Consider the following 23,519-nt stretch of genomic DNA (forward strand, 5'->3'; position numbering starts at 1 on the left):
CAATGTTTATACGTAAGGAAAAAATATTTTTGTCTCTTTTTTCAATACCGAGCTCATACATAAAAATGAGGAGTGTATCAGAACAACAGACCTGTCTTACCATAAACCTGATGCTTGGAAAGTTGTGTGTGAGAGCAGGTGGATGGGTGCATTTGTTAACAAAAATCCAGCAATGGGGGTGAAGCATGTTCTTCTCAGTTCTTTTTTTTCTGTGACTAGACTTAAGTCCTCTGCTTGCTGCTTTCTTGTGGCAAGTATATTTTGAAGAAAATTCATTTTTTTGATAAATTGTTTTCACAGGAACTGTCAGTTTACTACTTTTTCATTTTTAAACGTTCTTCTCTTTCTCTGGAAGTGTTTTGCAGCTAACTTTACTTTCTCTCCATTGTCTCAGAAATCTTTCTCTTAATTTAAATCTATGCACTGTTGCCAAACTTTGGTATTAACTAGTCTATGCACTATTTTTATGTTTAAACTGATGATAATGGTTTCCTATAACAACCCTGGTTAGTGGGGGAATTGGTACAAAATCAGAATGTGAGTCTTAAATGATGCTTCATTGGTATGTTGCCATCTCATTTTTTTATTTTTAAACAAAACATAAATCAAAAACATAAATCAGTTTCATGTTAGTGGAACTTACATTTTAGTTGAAACGATTATACAGAGCTTTTGAGTATGAGGGTTCATGCTAATGAAAGGAAGAGCTGCATTTTTTTGGGGGGGGAATATTTTGTATAAAGTTGAGGTAAAATTTGCTGAGTCATTTAAAAAATTGATCAAAATGAATCACTTTGTACATGAATGTGTTATGTTCTTTTTTTCCTCTCCTCTTAGGGTGATATGTTCATATACATGGGTGGTTGTTTTCAAAAAGCTACACTGAAGCTTAAATGAGACCATAAATAAATTTGCACAGCTCCTTGGCTGGATATGTATGTGCATAGTGAAATATTATAATTTAATCTTTAGTTTGACCTGCACAATCCCATTCTTAATTTACAGCTACCGTATATACTCTTGATTTATTGCATAGCTGCTAGCCTCTGAGGATGGGGGGTGTGATGGGAAAACTTTTGAAGTTTTGTTCCTGTCTGGCTGTTCCTCCTCCCCCAGTATTTAAAAATATTCCTTATGGGCTTGGGAAACTAAAATCTAGGTAAGAATGTTGTTCTTAATGAAGCATGCTCTACATAGTACCTGATAAAGTCACCTCTGATTCCTCAGTCAGCTCAGACATGAGCTCGAGTCTGGTGTTTGAGCAGAGCAAAAACACCAGGGCAAATATGCAATAAAGGCTGTTCAGCATGTGATACCACAGGTCTGTATTACATGACCAATACTGATGGGCTGTCATAAACTTATATTTGTGCTTCCATGTGTTCCAAAGTACAGGGTGTGCTGGAACTTCTGTGAGACCTGCCCCTGGTTCCAGCACCCAAAGCAAAGCACCCCCAGAATTGTTTCTGGAAGGTTTCTACCTCCAATCCTTATATCACAGGTAAAGATTCTTCAGTGCAAATGTCATTGCTGGAAAAAAGTCATTCCCTTCCGTCATTTGAACTACAGTTTGAAGAGAATGGGTGGTTCCCTCAGCAGTCATGCAGATGTGGGAGTTGTAGAGGTCCTACTCTGTTCCTCCCAAATGCCTGGAGGTGTTACACAGGGCCAACGGGCAGGAAATGGTTCTTGTGTTATCTTCCTTTTGGCAGGAAAAATGCTGCTCTGACGTGGATGGAGGGCAAGTGGGTGGTTCTCCTTGGCTGGTTAGGAAATACTGCTTTTATATAATCCCTTTTCACACTCCAGCTATGTGTGAAAAGTAAAGTATGGGTGTGGGCATAATATCCTTCCATTAAGAGAAGCTGGGAATTCAGTGACTGGCGTGGCTATTGTGTGTTTGTGTTGAGTAAATGGAGGCCAAACCTGAGAGTTCTTGTGTTGTGCTGTCTCAATCAATGAAGCACTCAAAAATCAGGGATCACATTCCTAAAATCAGTGTTCCTCAGCAGAAACCTGTCTCGCTGGGGTTGTGAAGTATTAAAAAGATTTCCTCTTCACCTCCTTACCCCAGCAGGCTCTGTCTTCCTTCTTTGCCCTTCTGTTTCTAGATTTTCTGCATCCCCACTGCTTTGGCTTGTGCTTGGTTTCCCTATGGTGAGATCCTTTTCTTCCAGAGTGTCTGTCTCCTGATGCTGTGCTGTACAGTCTCTTCAAGTCCATCCTGCTTCCCTTCCCATCTCCCCTGCTCCCAAGTGTAAATCCTTTCCAGCAAACATAGGATTTGCTGTTCCGGCATGGCCTGGAGGAGATGAATGTGTGTTTTTGGGGAAGGTGCGCACTGAGCAGTGCTCTTTGTTGCCAGCTTCCTGGTGAGCTGGCACGTGGCAGGTCCCTTGAGGCTTTGGACCTGGTGTTTGTGTGTGCAGTGCTCCAAGGGGAGTGTGTCATGGGCAGGGAAGAGGTAAGGTGATAAGAGATGTTGGCCTTGACTCAGGAATATGCAGACACTGCTGATCCATTTAACCAAGTGGTATTAAATGTTTCAGTAGGACCAGCATCTGGCATGCAAAAAGAGGGACATAGCTCCGTATTTATGGCTGGGAGGTGCTACTTGCTCAGTCCTTCTAGGCATAAAGCTGGGGGATAAGAGAGTGTGCTGCTTCTTGGTGCAAGTGGTGAGGCCAAAAATCTAAAGCTCAACTGTGGCCCTTGGCACAGCGGGCAGACTAGAGACTGAAGAAAAATACCTGATGTTACTGCTTTTGGTATCATTTTGAGGAAAGCAGAGCAGTGCTCTGGACTGATGGGTCCCAGGCTGCATTTTTGGTGAAGCCCATTGTTTCACTCCATGCCTGGTGAAGTGGTTGGGCAGTGGGCTCTGCAGGAGCTTGCAGGAGGGGCAGCACCTGGCTGAAGAGATCGCTGGGAGCCCAGGCCCGTGGGGTTGAGCATCTCCTGAAATAAAGGACACGTGGTGATACTTGGCAGTGTGTGGGTGGGCGTCGCAGTTCTGTGATCTGTGGTATCACAGATTGGTCAGTTGTCCTCCTGTGTGATTTTTATTCTTAAAAGCTTTTGTTGCCGCTGAACTGTAGCACTATTTTAACAAGTTTTAAATTGCAAATTGAGGTTCTCTCAATTCCAACTCTGTGGTTCTTAATAGGAAAATGTAATTTCCAGAAGACTGAACAGAGGTCACCTTTAGCCTGGCAGGAGTTAAGGAAGCTTCTAAATACTGAGTCCTATGCTCCAACTTTATTACTCTTGCTATGTTTTGTGAATTCTAAACATCACTTGAAGATAAGTGTTCTGCAAAACAAAAATAACTGACTGTATTGCGACAGGAAATGTAGGTTGTGCGAAGACTTCTGATTTTTGGAAAACTGCAGTTGGGAATAATTTGAGTAAGCCAAACAGGTCGTGAGGCTCTTGAAGTGGCATTGCTTTTGCAGAAAGTCTTGGTTCAATGCTGAATGACCATAATGTCTTTATTGGATTATTCCCTATATGCTGCTGGACTCTACCATGTTTCTCATTTCTTGCCTTTCATCGTTTGAAAGCAATTGATTCTACTTTGCTTTGATTTTAATTACGATATATGTCCTTAACTTCTTTAGTACTTGATCTTTGTCCAGGCAAATAAAACTAAAGATCGTTGATGTTGTCTAGACTGGAAATTGAAAATCTAATTGAAATGCTTTGAAATAATTTTCCATTCTGCTAATGCAATAATGTAAACTGCAAATATTCTTTAACACTCTCATTCTGAAGAGTGTATAAAGTTTTTGAAGTAAAAGATAGTTACTTAAATGTTACTATTTTTACATCGATGTAATGCCAACAGGCCATTACAGATCTGGGAAAAATACTGCTGCTGACTCGAATATAGAAGAAGACTTGGTTTGTTTGGTTCCTAATGACATCGTTGTCAGGCATCGCTGCTTTTAAACTGGGCTTTCATTAAATGCTTCATGCAGCTTTGTAAAATATAGTTGTGCCTTTATTTCAGATAGTGTAAAATCTGAAACTCTGGGATCCTCTGGCTTCTTGACATGCATTTGTGAAGTAGAGTGACTATTTTACCTTAGGAGAACGGTGTCCTTCCTTATATTTACTTAGCTCTTTGGGTGGTAATTGGAGGTCTGGAACTTTCTCTGGTGAAATATTAAGGTTAATACAAATTTAGAAAAACAAATAGTCTTCTTGACTCATGACAAAGAAAGATTTAAGAATGCCTTCATTTGGAAGTTTGTCGACATTATAACATAATGAAATAGTAACTAGGAGTACAGTCACTTACTGTTACCAGATCAGTGCTCTGTGGAGAGCTTCAGAGCTTTACTCATTTTAACTTTTCAGAATTTTTGGTTGAGTCTTGTTATCCCTGCTGTTCTCATACACGTTAGGAAATCCTCTGACAAAGGGAGTAGGTTAAGGACAGTGTGTCAATGGCAGGTGATTATTCTAATGATGGAGATACTAAAACTGCTTGGTAGTATGCAAGTTTGAATAACGAAAATAAAAAATAGTTACTGGTGTGTATCTTATCCTAAACTGGACCTTGGCTTGAAGGGTGGAGATCCCTCAGTCACCTCAATAAAGATCCTGTTGTAAAGGGAGAACTCTGAATATTGACTCTCCCAAATTACCTGGCTTGTATCTAGTTCAGAGGTTCTGTGTGGGTGTTGGCTATGGGCCTGTCTAGTTACTGGGAACTACTTGCTCGCTCCTCCCTCCATTTCCCCTTCCTCTCCCCCTTCAAACTATTTAGCCTTTATTTCTGCTGAGGTTATTTGTTTGTTTTTCAGATGAGACCCTTTTTGCTCTTCCTGCTACATCTGCGCCTCTGATGCACTCCTCTGCAGGCAAGTTCTTTCTGCTCACCTTTGTCTGAATACATCCTGCATTTCTGATCTGATCTCATTAACTCTTTCCAGTTAGTCTGCCTTTACTAAAAGTCAGCATGGGTCCAAGAATAGCGCCTCTCATTCTTTTTCAGTTTTGAATTTTCAGTTGATCTGTTCAAGATTTTAATACGCATTCATTTATTTACATGGTAAACTGTTCTATAAACAAACTACAGCCATCTGTGAGTTCTTGGACCCTTGATGTAAGAGAGCAGTTAATACTATTAACAGGTTAGCACATTAAAGCATAGTTGCTTTACTGATTTAGCAGAAAGAATTAATCCATAGTAACTTTCTGCAGTACTTCACATAAGTAAAATTTGTACCTATATATTTTTAGTGGATTTTGTTAGCTACATTGTCTACCAAATTCCCATTATTTAAAAAAAAAATGGAAAAAAAATTCTTACTGGCATGCAAGTCTGTGCATATGTTTATGCACAAGCATATGGACATACCCTCTTTCTGTTTCTTTTCCCCCTGCACTTTGACAATATTGCCTGTTATACTTGGATGCTCTGTACTTGTCTGGCATCTTCAGCTTTACTGTGATCTTTGCACTGCAAAAAGTTGCTGCTTCTCTAGCCTCCTGCATACTTCTCTGCTAGAAGAGATGAAATAGAATAGCGTACTTTAAACGATACTTTGTTTTATTGGCTAGTAATATTTGTGATAGAACTCAGAACCTCTTCATAACTAACATCATGTGAACTTGTCATGAAAATTTGCATTGACTTTAAGAGCACTTGAATTCTCTAACTTTCCTTTCTGTCCATGGTCACAGAAAAAGTTATGGACTTGCAGGAGCAGCCAGGTAGCACTAAGTCACTTGGTCAAGAGGATTTTACTGCAGTCCCGCTTGATACTGCTGCTTCTCTTCCCTCCTCCTCTCCTCTCTCAGCTGATCCCTTTAAAGAGCACGCAGCCTTTGATAAACTCTCAGATGGATTACCTGCAAGAGGCATTTACAGAGAAAATGCAAGTGAGGTTTGTAAAGAAACAATGGAAAACATAAGAAATCCATTTCTTGCCGAGGGAAACAAAGACATTTCCAAGATGAAATACTCAGAAATGGAACCCCCATTTGCTAAAGCAGAAGCAGCCATTTTATCTCAAGCTGAAGAAGAAACGCAGCTAGAGGGCCCTAAAGAATTATGTAACCTGGAGAAAACGCCTGTACAGCAGCTGAAAATGTCTCCAGAAACTCGTGAAGATTTTTCTGAGAAAATTGAGGAAGATGTATTTTATAACAAAGACAAGTACAGAGGTGGTGATTATGGTGAAAAGGGAGCATTGAAAAAAGACACTATTCAGAGGGAAGAATACGTAGACTTCAAACCATATGAGTCAATATGGGAATTAAAAGGTGCTAGTCACGGACTGAGCAGCTTGAGAGAGGATGTTGGAAGTAAGATAGATGGCACAGTGGAAAGCAGTTTAGATGACAAATATGGTGTAGATAAGCTGGTGGTGCAGAAGGATTATGAAAGAGAGAGTGAAGGCAGTGCTGAAGATCTCTCCTTCCCAAGTACCCCAGAAGCTGTAAAAGAACCTTCTCAGACTTACATCACTTGCACTAAATTTGAATCCTCTATAACTCCTGATGGTGACAAAGTCAAATCTCCTTCTCCACTAGAGGAAGGCACTTCAGAAAATAGAACTGATGATGAGAAAAAAATTGCAGAGATGAAAGCTCAGAACACAGAACAAGGTGATTTTAGTACTCGAGCAGTTGGCAAGCAGGAAGGCCAGGAAGCTGACTATGCTAAAACAGGTAGCACTGTTGATACGCTATCTGACATCGCAGCGAGTATGCCTGAAGGTCTTACTCCTGATCTAGTACAAGAAGCATATGAAAGTGAAATGCATGATGTGGCATGTGCCAAACTTGCTTATGAAACAAAGATTGATTTAGTTCAAACCTCCGAGTCAGTACAAGAGACTCTGAAACCTGTGACGCAGCTCTGTCCCTCATTTGAAGGGTCGGAAGCTGCTCCATCACCAGTATTGCCTGATATTGTCATGGAAGCCCCGCTAAGCAGTGGGACTGCTGGTACAGAAACATCTACTGTGCAGCTTGAAGCTTCCCCATTAGAAACATTTATTCCTACTGCTAATTATGAGAATGTAAAGCAAGAGGCAGAAAAACCTCCATTATACCAAGAAGCAGTGAATGTACCATTGACACAGGCCCAAGAAGCAAAAGAGGAATTGACACTTAAACCTGATCGTGAGAGTAGTGCCAGTCCTGAAGATACAGAGACTCCATATATATCTATCGCATGTGACTTAATTAAGGAAACAAAGGTCTCTGGTGAATCTGCTTCTGCGTCTTTAACAGATTATTCAAAGATGCCAGTAACAGAAAGCATTTCTCAGGATGTGCCTGAACACAAGGAATTTGTTGAAAAACTGTCTTCACAGTTTGGAAAAACTGACTTGTTTAATAGTGAGGTGATATCTGACTTTCCTGAGAAAGAAAGTGAAGAGCAGTCTCTCATCTTAAAAAGTAAATCAACTGAGAGCATTGTAACTGATGATGAACATGAAGAACAACTTGTAGATTCAGTAGCTGCCCCAGGCAAGCCTTATCTGGAGTCTTTCCAAGCCGAACTGGACTCTTCCAAAATTGTGGACACGCAGCCATCTGAGCCAACACCTACAAAAATAGCTAAGGCAGAGAAGATTCCCCTTCAAATAGAAGAGCTGAATGCAATGACTTACTCAGCTGATGTATCTGTTGCTACAGAACCAAAAACAGGAGACAGTAAAGGTCTCTCATCTGTGGAGTCTTCCCCAGTCTCAGTAGCAGAAGACTTTGTGATGCTAGTTGATCCTAAAACTGCTCCCGAATTTGTGGCAGAAGTTGCTGACAGAGAAATAATGCACAAAGATGAAAGTGAAGGTATCAATAATGAGATCAAAGATGAGAAGAGGCAGTTGCCTTGCACAGAGCTACCCTGTGATCTGTCTATAAAGAATGTAGAAGTTAAAGCTGAAGAAGATGCTCGTGTCTTGAAAAAGTCCTTGGAGGCAGTGGACAGAGAAGTGCCTGAAGTATCCATGTTGTCCTTACCAGCCACAGATACCTTACCTGTATCCACTGAAAAAGAGATAGTCAGTGTAGTAAAACCAGAAGCTTTTGAGAAGGAAGCTGAGAGAGAAGCTGCTTCAGTTAAAGAAAAGGAAAAGCCTACTGCTGTGTTTTCAGCAAAACTGAATAAATCTTCAGGTAATCTGTGTACACTGTCTTGCAGTTCACTAATCTTCGTAATTCTTTAGCTACACTTAAGCATGTCATGATTTAATCTTTTTTAAGTCATATTCTGCAAACTTCCCTGTATAGGTTGAGGGTAACAAAAACGTTAGTGCCTGCACTCTTAGCTTTTTCATATTCTGACTGCTTTAGTACTTTTTTTTTCCTGTTTGTCAGGGCTGGACTCACTGTCTTCAGGTTTCTCCTTCAGTTCTCCTGCTGGTGATCTGTTGATGCAGAAATAAGTCACTACTCACTGCAAGCTCTTCTGTGATTGTCTGCAGGCTGGGCATTAGATGGCCTTCCAAATCTGCTCTTACTACATGATAGTAAGCCAAACGCAGTGTCTCGGTCTGCTCCATGTGCACAATTTGAAGGGCATTTTTCTTTTTTATACAGAATTCAGGTAATCATCAGACTTTGAAATTTAGGAGAATATCATTTCTGCTGTGATATGTACAACTTGTGTCTGGAACATGGAAAAGAAACTGTACAGCTCCACTCAACATGACTTGCAGCTTTTATTAGATCGAGGCCAGAGGTTTAAAATAAATAGCACACATGAGGGAGTTACTTGTTCAGGTTAGTAGGAAAGTGGCCAGTAAGAAGTTCAGTATCCTGCAAACATTAAAATTTGTTTACATACAGCACAGATGATAGCTTTCATGTAGGACTTGCATTTCAATGTAGTTAATATTTCAGCTGGTGATGTGGTAATTAAAGTAGCAGAGAATTAAGAAAGGATAAGACTGCTGTCAATTTTCCCTTGCATTCTACACTGGATGGATTGTGAAGCTCCAGCTTCTTGTAGACCAGAGGAGTACTTTGCTTTCTGATGTCACAGTACTCTGCTGCTGCTTTACAGTCTAGCACCAGAAGCTTTCCCACTAAAACCTATTACTGCAGAAAGCACAATTAATTTTTTTCTAATAAAATCAAATGTTTGGACAAAAAGTCTTCATGCAAAAATGTTAGTGAAGAGATTAAAACCAACAAACAAAAAGAAACCCTGAATGTTACATGTATATATTTGAGCTTTTTTGTTAGTTCTTTTAACAGGAAGTCTTTGGGTCTGACAAGGACACAGCTGTTGCTGTTCTGTCTGTATGAAACTGCCGGGGAAGCTGCGCATAAAGGAGAGAAGGGAGTTGAAGACTGTCTGCGTTCTCCTGTCTAGTGGCACGGTGCTGTGACAGGGCACCCGTCTGTCCTGCATTTATGTTAGCTGAGGGGCAGGAGCTGGGCCAGGCGTGGGGCTTGGAACTGCGGAACTGTCTGCAGTCTCTGTCAGTGGTTGTATTCACCCTATAAAGCAGTTGTACTTTTTGACATGCTGTATTATTTGGGAAGAAAAAATATTTTTCTGCCTTATTATAGAGGAACATTTTCTTAAAGTTAAACAGATGAGAATATGAAAAAAATGATGATTTTCATTTCTAGATTTTTGCTTGCTATTTAAAGTGTGTGCTGTTTTTTGCTCATGTTTGCTGTATTATAGAACATGGAACTGGGCTTCTGGGACCTGCCTCGAGATTCTGACCACAAGCCTTGAATAAAATTTGATTTTAATACCAAATTACTTAAACACAAAGTAGGAGGCAGAGTAACAAACCAAAGAACACTTAGTTGCTTTCCACTCTTTCAGAAAGGAAGGTGGTAATTCACAGGGCCAAGAGGGGGTCTGTGTGTGTGTTTGTGCTTCTGAGTCTAGCTTTATTGTGATGCTCTCAAATACTTACCAGTCCTGTTTGTTTGAAAGCTGACTGAAATGCAAGCATACCTCTGTGCATGTGCAGTTGTAACTTCTGACTGTCCCAGTGGACTGTAGGGAGCCAACAGCAACCCAAAAATGATTGCAGATTTTGTTTTTAATAAAAACCATCACTCCAGTAAAGCATGCAAAGCTTTTAACAGTCTCACTGGTAGCACTGGATTTCTTTAATGTTGCCTGGCAGAGCTGTGGGTTGTCTGTTGTGTTCTGTAATGGTGTCAGACCACAGGGGCCTTGTACTTCATGGGGGCGCAGATTTAAAAAAAAAATTGCCAAAAGTAATTCAGAACTAAACTATAAAGAAGCCTATCTCCATTTAAGACATTGCTACTTATAGTAGTTTCAATGGCAAAGACCACTCCTTTTCCTCTGCAACACCAGTGCCTATGACTGTTGAACACTTGAGTGTCGCCTTAAGAGATCATGACAAGCGTGGGCTTTTTTTTTGCCTTAATTTTTCAATTTGGGCTGTATTAGCTTTGTAGCAGATAACCCTGCTGCTTCGCTCTCATGCTTCCAACTGGACTTTAAAACCTGTATGTTCCATCTCCATAAAACTGCTGTGCCTTCAGAGGGGCCCTTCCCTCCTTGTTCCGATGCTGCCGCCCAGTGCCCCAGCAGGCGCAGTTGCAGCTTCTGTCAGGCCTTGTTTCTGTGGGGTGTGTGCATATGGCTGTGGTGCAGTGGGGGCTATGGGCAGTCATTTTACAGCATGTTCGTTAAAGAGGGCTTTGATGCCATCTAGTGTTTGTAAAGGAACAGGAGCTCAATATGACTTCCAGAGGATTGTATTCAAGGTTTTGAGAAATTCTGACATGTTGAAGTTCACTTAATATTCGCATGGAACCTGTTACAAATCTTAGCCCTTTTGTTGTGCAGACTTTCTTCACTCTAACACCTATTTACTTCCGGATAGAGGCAGTTAGTTCACATGAATATGCTAGAAAAACACCATTCCATAACCTTTTTTTGATGCATGGCACACGGAGCTTTTTATTTTACCAAATTGCAAACTCAAAGTATGCCGTAGTGTCCCCAAAACATAAACTCGTGTTCGTGACGTCTAGTTGCGTACCTCAGTGTAACTACATAGGCAGTTTAAATTACTCAGACTGTTTGTGCTAAGCGTTGCAGGAAGTTAAGAAACGGCTTTGAGAAGTCAACTATCAGGCAGTCAGTTTCACAGGAAACCCATGTTTCATGGTGCTTTTGAAAAATTGTTCTCTGCAGATGTGTTTGGATATGCTGGGGTTAACACTAGATTGTACAGGCTTACAGAGCTCTCACTTGTACGTGCTAACGGTGCTCGGTACTTGAATTACAGAAATACAGCAAAGTACTGATACCTTATATATTTCATATCTTTTTGAGGGGGTATATTCATTGTGCTGTGAGAGGGTAGCTGAGTGGTAATCGTGGCAAAGCTTGTCTTTTTACTCCCAGACTGTAAGGGCAGAAATAAAATACAGCCTGTGGTTCTGCAACAGCAAACCAGGTCGTTGCTGTTACATGAAGTGTAAAAGAAATTAGAAATGCTGTCTTACACCAGCACTGCATCCACTTGGTTCATTTCTGTTTCATATTTGTAGCTCACTTAGGTAGAGCCATTCAGCAGATGGGAAGCATTGGTTTTGTTTTTTGTTTGACTGAGGGAAAAATACCCTAGAATGCCTCCCATCAGTTTCCTTCAGGAGCAGGTTATTTATAAAATACCATTTAATTCAACATAAAATCATGATTTACTTTCACCTGGTTATATTTTTAGATTATTTGGCTCTTGAGGGCATCATAAATAGAGACTTCTCTTCTAGTGCAGAGACTCCAGGGAGGAGCAGGAAGAATTAAAAGCCAAAGCCTTGAGTGAAGTCCTCATGAAGGAAAGCCGTAGACCTGCTGTGTTTCACTGGAGCTCAGGTCACCCCTGTTGAGAGGTAAAGGCTTTTGTAGAGTTCAGAGCGAGGCATTTTGTGTGTGGAAGAATTATGGAGAAAATGGAGTGTTTGTGGTAAATTATCAGCTTTCCCAGAAGCACAGATGGGTGGCCAGCGCTGAGTGTGATGTCAGGTGCAAGCAGAATCAGGTAGCCATCCAAGCGCTCCCCTGCTCCAAGTCAGGAACGTAACAGGCAGCTGCTGCGGGAGATTTAATGACGGTTTGGTGAGTAAGGCACCCGCCATGCAGTCCCTTTGAACATAGGTGCATCAGCAGAGGGACGCGTTTTGAATGTGATTGCATCTGTTTGATTTGTCTGGGTCACTTGGTAATATTGTTCTGTAACTAGCCTGTTGGTTGGGGAGCTCTAGCCTGGATGTTGGGGCAGAAACATGCAATGAAGCTTAGACAGGACTCCTGGCACGGTGCCGGCGCTCAGTTGGCGCAGATGTAGGGTAGCATTACAGGGGTGTGTGTGTCTTGCCTGGCACGGGAGATGTGAGTGCAAGGGCATTCTGACTTCATTTTAGGTATCATTTGCATGGAGTGGTAGCAATGAAGGCTGAGAATGCAAATAGTCAAGAGCTGGCTCAGGAGGCCAGGGAGAAATTCCTGCCAAGGGAGTTGGTGCCCCTTTGGGCTGGGAGGCAGGGCCGGTGATGTGGCTCAGCGCCCGCAGCTGGGGCAGTGCTGTGCTGCAGGAACCTTCCTGGAGAAGGATGTGGCGGAAGGAAGGCGAAGGAGCAGCGAGGAGGTTTTGGTCGTGTGTCTGTAGAAATTTGGCAACCAGTGGAAGGAACTTTCTGAAAGCATAAAGATCTAATTAATTTAGTGACAGCGCAGCTATCTGAAGGGTGAGGGGAGAAACACAGCTTTTGGTGGCTTCCAGTCAGTATTAGGAATTTCAGCTTAGAGACAGAAGCAGGTTTTTAGACATGTTTTGTACTTTTTCACTATAGGGTAACTCTCCGAGTTTTCTTGCACTACGATGTTTGAGTGTACATTTTGCATGCCCCTCTTATGGTATAGGTTTTGATTTGCCTGTTGGAATTGAGAATGAAATGCATATCTTCTATAAATTAAAAATGTATGTAATCAATCCTGCCATAAAAAGGAGTCTTTAAATCTGTGTAGTAATTGAAGCAATATATAGGGTTTTCAGTTAATTTTGTGGTAATCTTTCTCCACATGAGATTGTCTCTTCTACTGGAAAACTAAAAGTGGCTCTTTATGGAGTGATCAGCATCCCCATCCCAGCCATTCTGCAGGATTTCCATGGAAATGTCTGAATGTCCTTTTCTCATTTATTTGAAAATAGCTTATCAATTTTTTAAGAGGTTTTAGAGCAGCAGTGGGGAGTTTTTAGTACATCTTTTTTTTCTTGTCAGCCACAAGTATTAAAGAGAGACTCCATGCTAGAGAGTAGCCATACATTTTTCTGCATGAATGGAAAACAGAAGGACAACGTGGTTCTCACAGCTCTTTCAGATTTTGAGTTTCTAGTTTTTGTTCATCTCATGTCTGTACAATACTTTGTGTTACTTCTTACATGTTAGTAGTATAAACCTATGGGTTGTTCTCATTTTCATTTAAGCGATGGGAAAATTTAATTGTCAGATCTGTAGCTGACAACATAGGATGCTGATTTAAAATAAAAAGAGATGTTAGTCTGCAGGCATTAGGTAGAGGGCGAGATAGCTGTTCTCAGTCTGTGCTTCACTGAAATTAAATATGTCTGAACAGTTCATAAGGACTAAAGATACCAGCAAAAAAGACTTGTATTCTTCACGAGCCCCTTGCTTTTATTACAGGCATGGGTAAGGTCCTACTGTGTTTTCCTTTAGGCTTTTTTTTTTTTATTTAAAGGGAGAGGCGCGTTACAAAGATGTTTGTTAGTCACATACGCAGTCAGGCATTTGTTTTTAAAACGAGGGAAAAGCCTACACGGAGCAGATGTGTGAGTGTGCATTTACCATTGCTTGAAAAGCAATCTGTTCCACGCTTGTTTGGTGGATTGCCACTTCGAGTGCCACGCCGTTGTGAAAAGCTGCTTAGGGCGGTCCAGCTCCTTTAGCCTGCGCTGAGCCTCACTGCACCGGTGTTCCCAATGCTGCGGTGCTGCTCCGCAGGGTTGAGTCAGCTGCTGCCTCCCTTCGTGCGGGTGTCGGCGGTCTCTTCCTCCACCCTGCATCTTTTCAGTTCTGTTGAGCAGTGAGAAGCAAATGGCTGCAGCAGCCGGGGATTGCCTTTCTGCCTCGGTGCCGGAGCAGCGTTAGCAGCCTGGTTACAGCTCGCACTGCGTCAGCCGTGCTCCACACCCCGTGCCGTCAGCTGACTGGCCTCCTGCAGCACCAGTGCAGCAGCAGACTGCAGACGCTGCTGGGAAAGCCCATGTTTGCCATCCCAGGCTGTAGATTTCTCCTCTTGCAGCTGTCCTGTTGGTATGCATAATTGATATTCACAGCTGGAGGGTAGATCGCTGGGAGAGATGGACAGTCAGCCGAGCAGTTGGAAGGATAAGGGTATTTGTTCTTTTACCTTTTTTCCTTTTTTTTTTTTAAGCTAAAGATGCTGCAGGTTGCTTTTAACAAATGGTATTTGTAGCATATATTTGGTGGTGAAATGTATCTGAAGATGTAAGTTCTCTTTGTAGTATATGTAAAATTGTAAAAGCTGTAGGTTAGAATGGATAAACACAAGCAATGCAGAAAGAATAAATTATTTATGTAGATGAAATAGCTTGTGTGGCACTGCAGATCTTTTCCAGTCCTACAGAACGTATTAAAGAACAGCTTCTTTTGGTATGCATTGCACAAATACCAGCATAGTCTGATTTTAGTTGTTGAAATTCCTAGGTTATTAATAATTTAATAATATTAACCATTATCTCAAAAGAATCTCATGTTTGCAGGTCATGCAGTTCAGTAATTTTATGAGGACAAATTGTATGCAGGCTATAGCAGACTGTTTTTTTTCCCTTTGGTATATACCATGTTTGGGGTCTACTGTTAATTGTGTTTGCTTAGGATTTTTTGTAATTCCGTTGGATTCTAGGTAAAAGTGTGCCAGATTTTCGGAACTTAAAGGTCTAATATCAAATTGTTTCAGGTAAATAAGTAGCTAGCCTTAAATTAGCGTGGTGCTGACCTTTGTTCCTGTAACCACCAATGGGAGATCACCATTGTAAATCTCTGTGGATCATGATTACTGCTCAGTGTGTAAGAGTTTAAGCCTTATTCAAATACATAATCTTCAAACTTTATCAACAAGACAAGCTTTAAAAAAATTTAATTATCTCTGGATACTAAACTTCTTAAAGGTCCCCGTCGTGCTTGGTACTTGTATTTGGGAAGTTTTCCTCTTTTTATAATTATTGATTCAAATTTATGGTGTTTTTTTTTTCCCTCAGGCAAAATTGCCAGCTGTCTAGAATCTGTAAAATGCTCTATCAGAATTTAAATATGTAGAAAAAAAAATGCTGCAGGTGAAAAATCTTCGCCCTGAAGACAACCATTCTCAGTTGTAAGCTTTCATTAAAGGGCTGTAAAATATTAGGAAAAAATACCCTGCAGTGTTTTGTAATATGTATTAATGTGTAATTATTTTAAATGTTCAGCACTCCCTATGTCAGGCGTGAAATTCTTGGGTTTAAAAAACTGAAAAGAGGGTGGGGTTGGAAGAATTCTGTGAAAATTGAACGCGTTACCTTTGGGCACTTTGGCCCCATTTTCAGGCTTGCTTTTGCAACCCAACAAGCAGGATTGGCAGTAGTCTGTCCCTTGCTGCAACTGAAAGCAGGCGTTTCCTAACCCAGAATTCAAGGCCTTGAGAATAATAGAGTCTTTCTTGGATTAAAATTAATGAGTTGCCAATCATGAGCGTGCCTTTATTGCACAGGAGGGTACTCAGGGGGTTACGCCAAGCCCTGTAAGCTGTGCGCTGCTGCTGCATGGAGGGGAGACGAGCTGTGGGGAGGCCAGTGGCCTGGGGTCTGCAGGCTTCTATGCAAAGCGTGGACCTGATCAGCGTGTTCTGGGAGTGGTAACAAATGGACAAAGCAAAACTGAACCTGTCCTTCACGTATGTTTTGTGCTGGTATAACTGTTTGAAGCAGTGTTTTAAATTCCTTTTCCCCACCTCTTTGTTCTTACAGAATGGCATCCCGTTAGGTGGAGGAAGCTGTTTTCGTGACTGTTTCTCCCTCCAAGGAAGTCCCTACTGATTTGAGGCTTAATTATAATACAACTGGTACAGTCAGGGTCTGTAAGAAAATGGAAGCAGAGCAAGAAGAAGGTTTTCTGGGGAAGCAGAACAGTCTGGTTCCTCTCCTTTTGTGACTGTGCTAGTGTGGTTTCTGTTAGCATTTGTTTATGAAGAGATGCAGAAGTCCTCTTTCATGTTTTCTTATTTTGTTAGGTCAGGCTTCAGCGGCGTGGAAACTGATGGGTAAAGTTCAGGGACTGATGACACTATTCACCTTGCCACAAAATAAATATAGAAGCAAATATTGCAACATGCTTTTTTTTCCATGCTTAAAAATAAACTTAAAAAAATGAAGTAACAATCAAATCTAAAATCAGAGAAGAGCCAAAAGTATGGTTCATAGTTAGATTTTCTACCTAGAGCACTACTTTCTACTTAAAATAATCTTAAACTTGTTTTTGATATGCATGTTTCTTCTGGTACAGCCGTAGTAGTTGAGAAAGCAGCACAGTGAAAGTGGTAAACTCCCCCTACCTGTGGTATTGATCATCGAGATAAGCAGGGTGAAATAAGTTTACCCTGGGGATGGCAACACTTTTATTTTTAGCACGTTTAAAGACAGCCCCCATGGAGTAATCAGTACTGAAGTGTCTAGAATGGATTATTATTTTTTTAATAATTTCAGTGGGTTGTCAGGTTTTAATGGCTGAATAATAGTAATGATAGGATGAACACCACAGCTGTACACCCAGGCTATCCCAGGAGTATCAGGAGTATTATTATTTATTTATTTTTTGGATTCATATACTGAAAATATCTCTGAGTTCTGGTTTAGATTTCATAAAAGGTGGAAAGGGTTGCATAGGGTTATGCAGCCTTTGATTTTCAAAATTTCATGAGGTGTAAACAGGACTTCAGAATGGTTTCCTCAGTTCATATGTTGTGCGTGAGTACATGCATCCATGGGTATACGATTAAATAGAAATGAAAGAAAACATATTGCAGTGGCTCAATTAAAATTGTTAGATAGTATTTGCATTTGGGGGGTGGGTAACCTGGTAGTGTTGGACTTCATTTTCATTCTAGCATGTACTTTGTGGAATCTGTATCATTTTTTCATTGCTGGGGATTGTGGGGCAGACGTGCCAGGTCTGAAAGGTGTATGATCCAGGCTTGCCATCTGACCTCTGGGCTGCAGGTCGGCCTGTCGGTCCTGCTGGACTTGGTGCTCCTTTGTAGTGCCTCTCCCGAGGACAGGGAAGGCTCTGTGGGTTGGAGCCAGCCCCACAAGCTTGGCACCACATGCAGTCATGCCATGACCACACTGTGTTTCCAGCTTGGGGTTGGTTTGGTGTTTGCTGACTTGCAGCAAGACCCATCTGGCTCCCAGCATCTGATCAGGGTAAAGTAGCCCACTCTGTAACTGCTCCTGCTTACAATGGCAACCACAATTTGAAAAAAAAAAAAAAAAAAAAGAAAAAAAAGGTAACCTTGTCATTCTGATGTGGAAAGTCTTTAAAATGTGAAACCTGAATGTGCTAATGGTGTCTGTGCTTGGAAGGCTTTGACCACCTGATGAGACACATTTAAGACCTTCTCTGTAGTATTATTGAAATTGCTTTCAGGTGGGGTATTTCAATACATAGGCAATATCTGGCAGAACTGTAATGTCAGGGATCTGCTCTGGTTTGGTTACCTGGGTGTAACATCACTCTCTGACTGCATGCTGCTTGCAGCGTGTCTCCAGGTTAGCATTCTTGCCACTCCATCACCAGCAGTAAGTAGTGTCCTGCTAGCTGTCTTTCTGTAGCAAAGAGAAGCACAGGCTTCCCTTTCATGCAGATGTCTTTTCCAGCAGGCCCTCCAAATTAATGACCAGTTTGTTGGGGTGCCTCTAGGTTTGAACCTGAGCTGCTCCCCAGAGGTGAGTGCTTTGGGGCTCCACAGGGCTCCGGGGTGGCTCCTCGCCGCTCCGCTCCTGACTTCTCCCTGGGGCTAGAGTTTTCCAGCCCAGTCTGCCCCACAGCTGCTTGATCAAGCTTGGAAAGCGAAATGTGGCTTCAGACCTCACCTGCCAGGTACTCTTCACGAAGTATCTGTGGAAACGTGAAGATCACTGTCATAAGTGAATAAGAAGTTTAATTAAAGGAGCTGGAAAGTGCCCCTCTGAAAAGAAATTGGCAGCAATTTACCTACTGTGGTCCTAACAGTCATGATGACAGTTGTCCTTTAGCACCATAGATGCATTTGGGAGCTGCCTGTTCTCAATGCTTGTATTCAACTTGTGTTAGTACAACGCTGTTCTTAACTTGATCCAGAAAAGGCTTCTATTTGTGTCTAAGCTATTTTTACTATTATTTGAAGAATATAAGGATTTTCTGCTTACATTTCAGATTACAGAAAGATTCTAGTGTAATGGCTGTTGTTCGCACAATGTTTGTAAATCACACGCTGCTTGCGTTTTTTTTAAATCTTCATTCTCCCTTTAGACAAATAGTCTTTATATGGTGCTGAAGCCCTTTGTTTGTTTGTCCTTAAAGGCTGCATGCAGAGTAGTTGTTCATTGTAGGCACGCGTCTCTGCCCGGCAGCTGCGTTCCGAGGACTTAGCAGAGAGGCGGCTATTGGCTGCGGGCTGCGAGCCTCCTGCTCGCCTGCGAGATTTCGCGCTCGCAGCGAGACGCAGTGAGCAGGCAGGCAGTTGCGTATATCTGCTGACCTTTGAATGCCCCAGCAGGAAGTGAAAAGGCGTTGGGTAGTCAGCTGTACAAGATCTGGGTGCATGCAAGCAAACTCAAGATGGATGCCAAAATTGGTTAGTCCCCCCCTTTTTTTTTTTTTTTTGGTTCGTTTCATGTGTGTGAATTAAGCTCTGTTGTAGATCTTGAGGCTTTTAATTTCTCTTTCTAAAAAAAGAGTGGATTACTTGGTTCGTTTTTTTTTAAAGAGGATTGTCAGGTTAAATATATTAAACCACTATTTTTGTCATCAAGAAACTGTATGCAATTATTCAGTTTTAAGATAATTGTCTGTGAAAGAAAGAAGAGACTTCAAAAAATACAGTGATAAACCCGCTATCATGGCACTTGCTTTATAAGCAAAATGTAATTGGATGAGTTCTGCATGTAAGGCACGGATGCTAGCAGTACTATTTTTAGATATGCCAAGTGACAGTTCGTGCTTACCAAATGTAGGCAGCTGTTCTTGCTTTAGAATAGGCCTGGAATACTTGCATTAAATGCATGAGATTATAGTTCATGTTGTATAAAATAGAGCTTAAAACAGTTTCAGTGAGGAGAGGCTGCTTGGCAGTGCTGTTCTTGGGAGTCTTTTTTTTTTTTTTTAATCTGCTGTGAATATCTTATGTTTAAGTTAACACCAGAAAGCTGCTTATAGTAATGCTTTTAACCTTTTCTTTTACTTCAGAAAGAAATGCAAATACCTGTTTCAGATCAATCGGGGAAAAAAAATCAATTTCACCATTTACTCTCTGGACTAAAAATCAGAATTCCATTTTTCAGGTGATATATAACACCAAATTTCCCTTTGAAGAATTCACTATGAAACAAGATACACATGTTGTGACATGGAGGTTGATTTGTTCGTTCTCCAAATGGAGTGGAGACAGAGTGAGGGGGAAAAGTCTTGTGCAGCTTAACTGAGGGGGAAGAGTCTTCTGGTGCAGCTTAACTGTGGTCTGGGAGGTCCTAGCTTGGGGATTTTTCTTATTACTGAGAACAAAAGACCTGAAGATAGGTTGCTGGAAGCCATTTGGTGTTTGTGGTGTGCTTTAATTACAGCAATTTGCCTTTGTTTCTCCTATTTTGGAAACTGTCATACAGATGAATTACTGTCTTCACATTTTTATAACTGGGTTCAGGTATAACACGCTACCAGTTGTAATACGTGGTTTCCTATGAAGCAGTAAGAACCCTCTACCAGCGTAGATGCTTTAAAATTGTGTTACAGAGAAGGGAGTATTGCATTTATAGAGCTAATGTCATCTGCAGAAGGAGAGTACGGCCACGCTTAGTGTGTCACATGAGCATCACCCTAATATTAATGTATGGATGCTCAAATTGCACCATTTAAAAATAAATGTAGTTTCAGTATCTGAAGCAAATACTCAGGAAAAAAAATCAAAGATTTTTGCATGATTTAGGAGCAAAATGTCCACCAATGTTTTTTGTCAAGATGGTTTTTGAAAATCTCACCCAAGTGTTAGGGATACTTGCGGCTCAGTTTTGGAAGGGCTCTTCAGTTTGCAGTGGTTTGTAGGTCATGCTCACAACTTCATCCCTAGCTGCCTTCTGCATGCTGAACTTGCTAATGTAAGGTGTACAGAGACACTGATAGACACTTCTGTGATTAGAGCCAAAGAAACCAAATAAAATGTTGTTAAATGTAGGGTTTATAGTTCATACCAAAGGAATTTTACTCAGACTTACTTTTTGTTTGTTTGATTTTTACAAATAGTAAAGAAAAGTACTTGTCTTGCCTTGGCTTAGAGCTTCGTTTGTTTGACAGGGAAGATAGAAGTGCAGCTTTGTAGCAGGAAGAGACCCAGAGGAGTAATGGGTCATCAGAGTGCTTGGGGATACGTTGGGCTGCAGTTTGACAAGGACTTTAAACTGATGCTGTTCTGAGAGCAGGAGTGTCACCTCCTTCGGTTGGCTGCTCTATCTCTCACCCCATATGTCTGCAGAGTCACATGGTGAACCGCATCCAGAATCTGATCTGGCCGACTGCTTCGTTGGTGTGTTGTTGTATTTGTTCCACTGGTGGTTGGCTGCGTGCAGAGAACCAGGCTGGTTCTGTGTATGGCCGTGCAGAAGAAAGTAATGGGACTGAGTGGTGGAGGGCTGAGACCATTTCTTTCAACAGCAGTTTTGGCTTATGACAAATTTAAAGCGTTCATGTAACTGTAACCTGATTGTAGAGCTTGAGGAAATTTCTACCAATACATTAATTTAAATATTTAGGTAAAATATTTAGCATTACGAAAATGGCTTCCCTAAGTTTCTGACCAGAGTTTTCATTTTTGCAGTGCCTGCTGCTCAGTGTGGTTTCCCTACAGAAATAATTAAGAAAGGACGTCAGCTTCTGAAACACGTGAAATTGCTCCAGTGGCGTTGTTGTGTTATACCTACAAAAGGATTATGCAGATGTTGCCCTAAAGAGGCTACTAAGTTATTTAATGTTGGTGCATTAGCACACTTTCATCCTGCAAGAAATAATAATCATACCGTTTTTGAATTGCTTTGTTTACAGTAATTTAGAGTAAGAATCCTGTTCTGAATTGTAATACACTATTTTACAGTTAACTTCTGCAATGTCTAGGACAGGATTTACTAAGATTGTGTTGTAACAGTAGTAATAGCTTGTTTGTAATTCGTCTTGAGTTCTGCATTTAATAACTCTTAGGTTACCACTATTAACAAGCAGTTTTGATGCAGAAGAGGAATATATTCTCGTGAAACCTAATCAGCTGTGGAAGTAGAAACCATGAAGAGTGAATTTTGTTGTGTTATCTCACCATGAAGTATAAAACTAGACCAGACTAGGTGATTCTGCACAGTTGTGTACTCAGCAATGGAGAATGATGTTTGGTGGATTTCTTGAACAAATTTTTTAACAAACCTCCCCCCCCCAAAAACCCCCCACACCAAAACCAACCAAACAAAAAAAAACCCTGCAATTGATGCACTAAGCCGTTACCTATGACTTATGCAAGGGTGTAGTTTGCTTAAAACGGTGATGCTGAAAATGGCATAATACAGCATTCTCAGCTGACTGTCACTTAGGGAAAAAATAAACTTGGTTTATAAATGAAGGATTTTGCATTTGTAGCACAGCAGATTTGTCTCCTGAATTGAAATTAGAGTGAGGTTAGTCCCTCTTAATGGCTCATTCTGTCACAACACCATATACTCCCGAGGGAACTTCTTCAGTCAAAAGGAAACAAAACAAACTGTTGATGCTTTTGCCTCTGTTGGACTTGTGATGATACCATGTGTAGAGATCTGTTAATGTCTGTGTCATTTGTCCTAACAGGGAATCAGAATTAACCTCTTCAGTAAGTGGCCTCCACAAAAATAAAATTAAATGAAGCAGAAACTGCTGTGGTTCTTATGCACAATACAGCACTGCAGTTGAAGAGATTAATTCTGACATCGCTTAGGGGCAGAATCATTCTTAAATTTTAGCAGTTACATTTCAGGTAATCCTAACATCAATAATCCCAATAATCTGAATTCCAGTGCAAAAGCAGTGCTACAATAACCTATTTCTAGTTGTAATTTCAGCTCTCGTTTGATAGTGAGATTGCGAGTTCCGTTCTTGATGACTCTCAGCAGTCAAGTGAATGACATTCTCTGTTTTCATATGGATGCAAAAGGTATCTTGTACTAATTTCTTACCTTTTTTAATTTTTAGTTGTTGACCTCCTTTACTGGCGAGACATTAAGAAGACAGGAGTGGTGTTTGGTGCCAGCTTGTTCCTGCTGCTCTCGTTAACAGTGTTCAGCATCGTGAGCGTGACTGCTTACATTGCCTTGGCCCTGCTTTCTGTGACCATCAGCTTTAGGATATACAAGGGAGTCATCCAGGCAATCCAAAAGTCCGATGAAGGCCACCCGTTTAGGTGAGGTTTTTCTTATAATTAAGAAAAAACGTGTGTTGTTTTGGGGCGCAGCACTGTTGGTGCTGTTACGAGCAGTAAATGACATATGCCATACTATGTTGCATAATAATGTAAATAGCCTCTGTACTGAAAAATCGGTCACCCAGCCTACGACTACACTGCTTTCAGTTTTTCTCAGGAGGCAAACACAGTGGAAAAGCAAATGAATTGAGCACTTGGTACAGGGGATTTTCCTGGCAGTGCTAGAGTGTCCTAATTTGCATTTAAAAACAGAACAACAAAAAAACATATTCCAACCTAATGGAATAATTTGTGCATTTTGGAGTGGCGTAGTCTTCAGAATGTGAACCAGTGGCAGATGATGTACAAAATGTAAATATTACTTCAGCACTTCCAATGCAATTTATTTAGCAAAAAAAATAGAATAAATGTAGTAGGGGGTACTTGTATCTTTTTGAAACTTCAGAATACTCTTTAAATTATGTATTAGCACGTAACAGTAGAGCTGCGTTCTCCATATGCAAGGCTGCCGTGTGATCAGCGGAATCCAGGTTCATTGCAGCCTGCCCAGATAAGAAATCCAGAAACCTGGACTCTGAAGAAATTTCTAAGGATTGAGGAGTTGAATCGTAGGATTAAGTGGTTTTAAGTGGTTCTGAGTGCTGAGCTAAGTCCTTGGGGTACACCATGTGTGCACTTCCCTGGGGGGGGAATGCAGCTTGCTTGGTAATCATGCTCTAACTGTGTAGAGTACAGTGGTGCCCATTATTGCAGAGCTGCATCTTAAGAGAAATAAATACATTGG

General features: G+C 41.1%; 1 protein-coding gene across 6 annotated transcripts in view; it reads left to right on the forward strand.

The window, feature by feature from the left end:
- The window catches only part of RTN4 (reticulon 4), a 69,844-nt gene that overhangs the window by 35,120 nt on the left and 11,205 nt on the right, over positions 1-23,519 (forward strand). For 3 of the 6 annotated variants that reach the window (XM_035565515.2, XM_035565514.2, XM_035565520.2), the window contains one exon: positions 22,507-22,714. In XM_035565515.2, coding sequence (XP_035421408.2) covers positions 22,507-22,714 — 208 coding nt within the window. Of the gene's footprint in view, positions 1-4,811; positions 4,869-5,694; positions 8,143-13,946; positions 14,392-22,506; positions 22,715-23,519 lie in introns of those variants that run through there. The other 3 variants (XM_035565511.2, XM_035565510.2, XM_035565519.2) reach the window with 3 other exon arrangements.

This window comes from Cygnus atratus, chromosome 3 (genome assembly GCF_013377495.2).
Source record: "Cygnus atratus isolate AKBS03 ecotype Queensland, Australia chromosome 3, CAtr_DNAZoo_HiC_assembly, whole genome shotgun sequence".
Taxonomy (NCBI): domain Eukaryota; kingdom Metazoa; phylum Chordata; class Aves; order Anseriformes; family Anatidae; genus Cygnus; species Cygnus atratus.